At 36.6% G+C, this 7,791-nt stretch overlaps 1 protein-coding gene and 1 non-coding gene across 3 annotated transcripts in view; both read right to left on the bottom strand.

Annotated features, from left to right (window-relative positions):
• Window positions 1-1,403: 1,403 nt before the first annotated feature.
• On the bottom strand, window positions 1,404-1,476 carry Trnaa-agc. Its single transcript has one exon. It is a non-coding gene; the product is annotated as a tRNA-Ala (tRNA).
• A 2,563-nt stretch (window positions 1,477-4,039) lies between these two features.
• Window positions 4,040-7,791, bottom strand: part of LOC120637664 (methylcrotonoyl-CoA carboxylase subunit alpha, mitochondrial) — a 328,715-nt gene continuing 324,963 nt past the window's right edge. For both annotated transcript variants that reach the window (XM_039909594.1, XM_039909593.1), the window contains exons 11-14: window positions 6,740-6,863; window positions 6,118-6,311; window positions 5,523-5,660; window positions 4,040-4,845 (exon numbers count right to left, since the gene is read on the bottom strand). In XM_039909594.1, the coding sequence (XP_039765528.1) occupies window positions 4,687-4,845; window positions 5,523-5,660; window positions 6,118-6,311; window positions 6,740-6,863 (615 nt within the window). In that variant the 3' untranslated portion in view covers window positions 4,040-4,686. The remainder of the gene's footprint in view (window positions 4,846-5,522; window positions 5,661-6,117; window positions 6,312-6,739; window positions 6,864-7,791) is intronic.

The raw sequence follows: 7,791 nt of genomic DNA, 5'->3' as shown, positions 1-7,791 counted from the left end.
AATATTAGGTATTATGTCCTGTGGTATCGCCATATCTTTCGTATCGCGGTTCGCACCGTGGTCCTTATCAGTGTGGTTTCAGATGATACGCCACTTCTTTGTTCTATTTCTATAGCCATGTAACCGCTACAGTTAAGTAGGGCTCGCTGGAAATCTGCCAAAGAAATTTAACACCTATGGACTGCTACTGAATCCAGTTTCTTTATTTAGTTATCTCTACCATTGTAATCAAACTCGTAAGCAGAAAATTGTAAAAAAAACCCGATTGGAATCTATGCTATGATTCCTGAGTGGGTATTGTACCATAATCTATTTAAGATCTTATAATATAATTCGAAGCCCTAAGACCGAGCTGACCCATGAAGGAATATAAGTCAAAATAAAATCGTACATTGCTTGATCTGCGAGTTTAAAAGAGCAATCTGTGTAGGTACCTTCCTATAAATAAACATAATATTTCGTGTACTCTTCTGTTGGGTTTATTGGAAACAACTCTAACAATTTGCAAAATTTTTGTACTAAGAGAAGGTTGTAAGTTTATCCCATTACGAATCCGTCAAACTATTAATATTAAAGTATTTAACAGTTTTTCAAGTAAATATTAATATAAAGATTAACGTTCTCTTGAATCAACGAACATTATTTAATCACATTCTTTGAAGACAATAATTATTAATGTTGACAATAATTATTGTAAAATGCACTTTCTAATGGCAAGTCGTTAACCCTCATTATATTTGGTGATGCTTACTTAGTCTACTAATATTCTCTTTTTTTTTATAATTACCAATAAAATTACCAAGAAGGTGTTTTATCATACAAAAAGAAGTTAAATATACTCGAGCAAATAAAAATAAAAAAGTTATACACACGAATTGAGTGACTATATTTTTTCAAGTCACTTAAAATAAAAAAAAACAAATGAAGCGACATCAATGCTTAGAAGAAGCAAGAGTGAGTGAAACCACGTAGGTACTAGTATGTAGTGAGTCGAGTAGATACCTACTAGGAAGGATTTAAATACTACCTGATGTCCTGCTATGATGCAAGTTTTATGCAAAATTCCGTCAAAAGCAGTTTACATAATAAACGAAATTCTATTTTTCAATCCATATGTAATAAAAGTCCATATCATTTTATGTCCGAGTGGTGCAAGCTTGCAAGCTACTAAAAGAGAACAAACAGAGGCACTTTTACATTTAAATGAATACGAAAGTATATGATTGTTGGTTTGTCCTTCCCTCACGCAGTACCATTTTATAATTTAGTACGGAAAAGCAGAGAACAAATCCTGAAGTAAAACTTGATACAGAAGTATCTAGGATCACAGCAAACACAGGAAAATCCACAGACGTCTGTTAGTTTTAGTACCTAAATAATAAAAAGCAAAATGAATTTTACTTTGGAGGCGCCGGGTATCGATCCCGGTACCTCTCGCATGCTAAGCGAGCGCTCTACCATCTGAGCTACGCCCCCGTTGAATCATGTTGTGAATTTTCTGTACTAATACTTAGTGAGACCTTGATGAACACGGAAACAACTTTCATAGGCCACCACTACGTGCTATAAAATTGTCAAGGTTCTGCTACTATCTTATTGCGATAGTTTATCATTATCGCTACATAATATTAGGTATATTGTAGTAGCAAAGGAAAGTTACATTGGCCTAAATACGGATAGGTATGTATCAACAGATTTTAAGTTAGTTTTTTTTCAATAGTTTAATAGTTTGCTTGCTGCTTGATCTTTATTTAGGATTTCCACAGTGCAGAATTTCTGATTCCCCGTTTTCAGCGGTGATCTTAGAACCCATCTTGCAAAGTTTTCTTGCTACCTAGCTGAAAAGTTTAGTCGAAAACGGTTCGGTCAAATTAGCCTGTCTGCCCAGCGTGGTGATTATTGCGAGTTGGGCCGTTGGGAAAGGCCTTATGTCCTGCAGTGGACTGTTATAGGCTATTGATAAAATCTTATAGTTGCTAGGTACTTACTGCTTGACAAGTTCGCACGAGCTAAGGAGAGGGCTATGTTAAGTTTTGTTCTCAGAAAGATAAAATTAGAAACTGAGAGATCCGTACCATAACCAAAGTCACTAATATAACTTTGTGCAAGTTGAAATGGTAATTATTGGCAAGCCATGCGTGTCGTGGATGTGATAACCGTTGGACAAGGAAAGTCCTAGGGTGGAATCCACGAGCAAGCAAGCGTAGTGTGGGATGCCCTCCCATGATGTACCAACGACATAAATAGAGTACCTATCGATTGTGGATGGATGAAATTCAAATATATCAAAAATTCATTTATTTCAAGTAGGTCAAGTCAGCCTGTTTGTAGTGATTCTACCGAGAAGAGCCGGCAAGAAACTGACTGCCCTTTGTAACCATCATCTTACAATATATAATCTTTTGAATTTCACTACCTTGTTTGAGATGAGTGCGGAGCGGCCTGCTTCCAAGCAAGCTTCGTTAGACGAGTTGTTGATGAAGGGTAAGGCCGGATGCGGTGGCGCTTTTTGATAAAGGCCTATGTTCACCAATGGACGTTCACAGGCTGAAATTATCATGAGGATGAGGACCATCTTAAGTTGTAAGCACTTTTGAAACGTCAAGTCTGTCTGTTTGTAGTGATTCTACCACCGGTTCGGAAGGCAGATTCTACCGAGAAGAGCCGGGAAGAAACTGACTGCCCTTTGTAACCATCATATTACAATATATAATCTTTTGAATTTCACTACCTTGTTTGAGATGAGTGCGGAGCGGCCTGCTTCCAAGCAAGCTTCGTTAGACGAGTTGTTGATGAAGGGTAAGGCCGGATGCGGTGGCGCTTTTTGATAAAGGCCTATGTTCACCAATGGACGTTCACAGGCTGAAATTATCATGAGGATGAGGACCATCTTAAGTTGTAAGCACTTTTGAAACGTCAAGTCTGTCTGTTTGTAGTGATTCTACCACCGGTTCGGAAGGCAGATTCTACCGAGAAGAAGCCGGCAAGAAACTCAGCAGTTGCTCTTTTCCAACATCAACAATTTACATTTTGCATTTTAACATTCATTTTTCTATCTTGTGAGAGCTGAAAGCGGAGCCGGATGCTTCCAAGCAACCTTGTCATTAAAAAATTCATCAATTGTATAGTAACCTCGCTGTAATAAATGTGTTTTAACAAATTCTTTAAACTTGTGCATTGGCAGGTCCAAAATCACCTTAGGAATCATATTCGTCGTGCCATTAACTCGTTCTACTGAATTCCTAAAAAACTATATTTGCGCTCAAAAATCCGAATAGCGTAATGTGGCGAGTATTTGTTACAAAACTCTCTGACCAGCAACTTAATAGGCTAAGGATATGATGATTGATATGTATAATTGCACATTCACTCGCACCGTATTCCAGCCCTAAATAGGTTGCACAGACAGTTGGACATGTTTATTATTTAAATAAAATGAAGCGGTGATAGCCTTATTGTTGGGACTTCGGCTTAATTTTCGGGGGGACCGAGTTTGTCCCAGCACGCACCACTAATTTTTTTAAGTTATGTGCGATTTATGCAATCAAAATTTCACTTGCTTCAACGGCGAAGGAAAACATGGTGAGGAAACCGGCATGCCTAAGAGTTCTCTATAATGTTCTGAAACGCGTCCACCAATCCGCACTGGCCCATCGTGGTGGACTACGGCCAAAACCCTTCTCATGTTATGATCATAATGTGGTCTTAACTGTGTTTGAGGCAGGGTGTAAGTTTATTTCAAACTTATATATAAGTCGATTCAATGCACATTGCCAGCAGATAATATGTGCTGCTGACTTCTTAGAATCGGGATTTCGTTTTCCAGTGTTCAGATTTCGTCCACTAGGGTTACTTTGTATTTCTAGTTGTTATGATTTTGCCTGAACATTGATATTGCTACAGTTATTTTAAAGTTCTACATTTCAGTTCATTTCAGAGTGTTCTATACACCTGTGGACCGTTCCATCTGCTAAGTTATCGAAATGAATATAGAAGTTGTTTTTTGGATTAGTACTTACATGTATTCGTTTGTGTTGGATTTAACAGACTATTATTAAACATTATACATAATTTTATTTTTATAGGTAATATAAATCAGAACAAGTATAAAATTGCAATTGTAAAAGTAGTAAATAAAACTAGGTAGGTCGGTAAAGGTAGGTAGATAGAGATAACATAAAAATATAAAAAGTTATACAAAAGTTTTATGGTAGGTAGTGCTTATTTTGCTTATGACTGTCAAGACATGTTGCATGCAGAGGTTAGGACATTAGAACCCATACTGTCCGGTTTTTTAAATTCAAATAAACAATTTGAAGCACCACTTCCAATAGCGGTATAACATTATTAAAAACAGTAACTAAAAAAAATTGAGCACCATTTCAAACATCGGTTCAGCGATGATAAATGATAAAAACGTTTAAAGTATTTTGATTATTTTCTTTCAGCAACACAACTTGTTATAAGTATAACACAAGTGAGTATTAAATTAGTTCATAAAAAAAAAAACTGGCAAGAAAAACTTAAAATTTAAATGCATAGCAATCCTGGACAACAGACACTGAAACAGATACTTATCTGCATTGAACACTTAAATCAATGTAAACTTAAAACTTTTAGAATTACATGGCTTTTTTATTTTGTTTTTATTGATATTTTAAATTAGTTCACAGAAAACAAATAATTTTAACTATCTTCCTTTAGTAAAACGACTTGAGCGCCTTTCCCTACAGCGTCTCCTTGCTTGAAACTCGCGATGGTGTCAACAACGCCATCTCTTGGCGAACGTACCACATACTCCATTTTCATAGCGATGACCACAAACAGTGGCTGGCCCTTCACCACCTGTACAAAATATAGACAAAAGATAGTTGAAAATATTAATCAGTAACATTTTTTTAAAAACAATCATAGATTGCTTAACGACCTTCGTTTATAAGCAAGTAAAAATGTGGCTTTCTCGAGTTTTTTTAACGATTACAAGAAAAATCGCTTAGCCCTCTTAGAACTACCAATAATAAAACAAAAGCATGTCGATCTATTGCTCTGCGAAAAACAAAAGCAAATCTATCCCACGCGAAGCGTAGCTTTTTCCGAGTAGAAAAGTGTGTCCTATTCTAGAGTATCTGCAAAATTTCATCCAGATCCGTAAAGCCGTTCTGGTTTTATTCAGTAACAAGCATCCATCGAAAAATTAGTTTTTTAATTATTAGTATAGATACATTGTGCCAAGTTCGAACCCTTATCTTAATTATGTGGGTTTAAAGAAATAAATATAACTTGCTTTAACGTTCTTCAAAATTTCAAAGATGCATGGTGGCATACGGCCTACACCCATTCTATTTCTAAGAGTAGACCGGTGCTCTGAAGTGAACCGGTAATGGGACGATGATGAAGATCCATTGGTACTTCGTAAAAATATATTTTTATTATATTTTATAGCACAAATGTTTTATTCATATTCTTAAAACATATTTTACACCAAAAATTTTGGATTTTTTTAGGACTTGTCCCACACTTACCGTATCACCCTTATTAACGAGTATCCTTTCAAGGACACCGGGTGTGGGTGACGATGCACTGTTAGCGGAGGTAGTCGCATCATCGCCTGATAGCTCCTGATACTTGGGCGGTGGGACGTTTACCACAGTTTGACCGTTCTATGAAAAAAATATACCTATAGAGTATTTCGTTTAACTTTGAAATAAGCATCTTTTCGTTGTTGTTATTTTGGCGAGGTGAGAGTTATTTTATTTCCCAACAAGTGTTTAACCACGCAAATGACAACCGCAACTTTCTATAGAGTGTGGTAACCAGATTGGAATATACATGAACATGAAGAATAGAACTTAGCTTTTTTCCGTAATTTTTGGTTTGGAAAGAAACCACGAAAGTCAACAAATTGTGACGTTTAAAAGACATTTATTCTGAGCTAGTCCAATTGCAACTGTTTAATCGCCATGTAGTTGTCAGCTGTCATCGGTCAAAGTGCCAAAATATGCATTTTGTTAGTTTTTGCTAAAAAATCACAACTCAATCTCAAGACTTGACTCAGAATTGACTCAGACAAAAAAAAAGTTTGCTATAACAATACAGATAATAAAAAAAAAAAATTACTTCATCATAAATATGGATTTCATGTTGATGTGTCATTAGGCCAACGTTGCTAATTTTATCATCAACTTTAGAGATTAGCCTCAGACCTTGTTCTGTAGACTTTACATATGCTTCTACTGGTGACCACTCTCCATCGTTTACTTTTACTGAATACGCTTTAGGGCTGCTCTCTTTTTTGACAGTAACTTTTATGTCTGAAAAAGTAAAAGCGATCATTATGCACACCGGGCTTACACCTCGAAATGTTAATAAAGAATGCTACTTACTGACGGCCGATTAGCGTAGTGGGCAGCGACCCTGCTTTCTGAGTTCAAGGCCGTGGGTTCGATTCCCACAACTGGAACATGTTTGTGTGATGAACATGAATGTTTTTCAGTGTTCGGGTGTTTATATGTATATTATAAGTATTTAGGTATCCTATTCATAAAAATATTCATCAGTCATCTTAGTACCCATATCACAAGCTACGCTTACTTCGGGGCTAGATGGCGATGTGTGTATTGTCGTAGTATATTTATTTATTTCTGATTTTATGTAGTGTTTCTTAATGCCTTGGAAGCCCAACTAGCACTTAGCCAGTTTTTTACAAAGATATTTACGGTATGTGGGTTTAACAAGTTACCTTTATCGTCAAACTTTAGCGTAACAGTCTTTTGTAAATTATAGTTCGGACGCCAAGCGGTTGGAGGCACCGAGATTCCTTTCCACGAGTCATTGGACAAAGCTTCATCCTGCGACTTGATTAACTAAAAAAAGAACAATACAATTATGTTTATACCAAATCTAATTCTTCCTTCACGTCCTAACAAAGCAACCGAAACGACTTGATTTTTGGCATTGAGTTAGTTAAGAAGATGGAGAGTAACATAGATAGACTTTGTTTTTTTTTTTAAATCTCGTTTAAAAAGCTAAGTCACTAAAGTGACTTTGTAGCTCTTGTGGGTCTACAGTTACTACCTTACTTACTAAAGACTACTTCAGGTCTTTGAAAAACATCAAATTCCCAGCTATTTACAGGAACATTTATTTTTACACTAAATATCGTTCTTCCTTCACGTCTTCACAAAGCAACTAAAACGACTTATTCATTGCAGGTAACACCGCGAGGCACGGCTAGTTTAATAATAGTATGACTATAATATTATTTCATATCATAAATCTAACCTAGTTATTGCCCTTACTTATTACGGAACAGTGATATCGCTTAATGGGTAAGACAATTACTTCCCTTTCGGGGGGACCGAGCACGTTTCCAGGCACCTACCACTTTTCGGAGTTATGTGCGTTTTTAATATAAGCAATTAAATATCATTTGCTTTAACAGTGAAGGAAAACATGGTTAGGAAAGCTGCTTGCCTGAAACTTCTCCATAATGTTCTTAAGGGCGTGTGATGTCTACAAATCCGCACTAGCCCAGCGTGATGCACTTGTAGCGGTCTCCATATCTCTACAGACATTCTGAGAGGTGACCCGTGCCGTGTAGTTGGCCGGTAATGGATTGATGATGATGACGATTGCACTAATCGTAAAGTGGGCAGGATTGTTATCCATACAATCCTGCCCTCAACAACAACTAGACGAGTTGTAAACAGTACTTACAAGTCGTCTAGTTGTAAGTACTGTTTACAACTAGACGAAGTGACAAAAGTGTGCACTTCGTCTAGTTGTGAACAA

The sequence above is a fragment of the Pararge aegeria genome, chromosome 4 (genome assembly GCF_905163445.1).
Source record: "Pararge aegeria chromosome 4, ilParAegt1.1, whole genome shotgun sequence".
NCBI lineage: Eukaryota > Metazoa > Arthropoda > Insecta > Lepidoptera > Nymphalidae > Pararge > Pararge aegeria.
The sequence above is the reverse complement of the archived record's forward strand: the minus strand, read 5'-3'. Positions and strand labels throughout refer to the sequence as shown.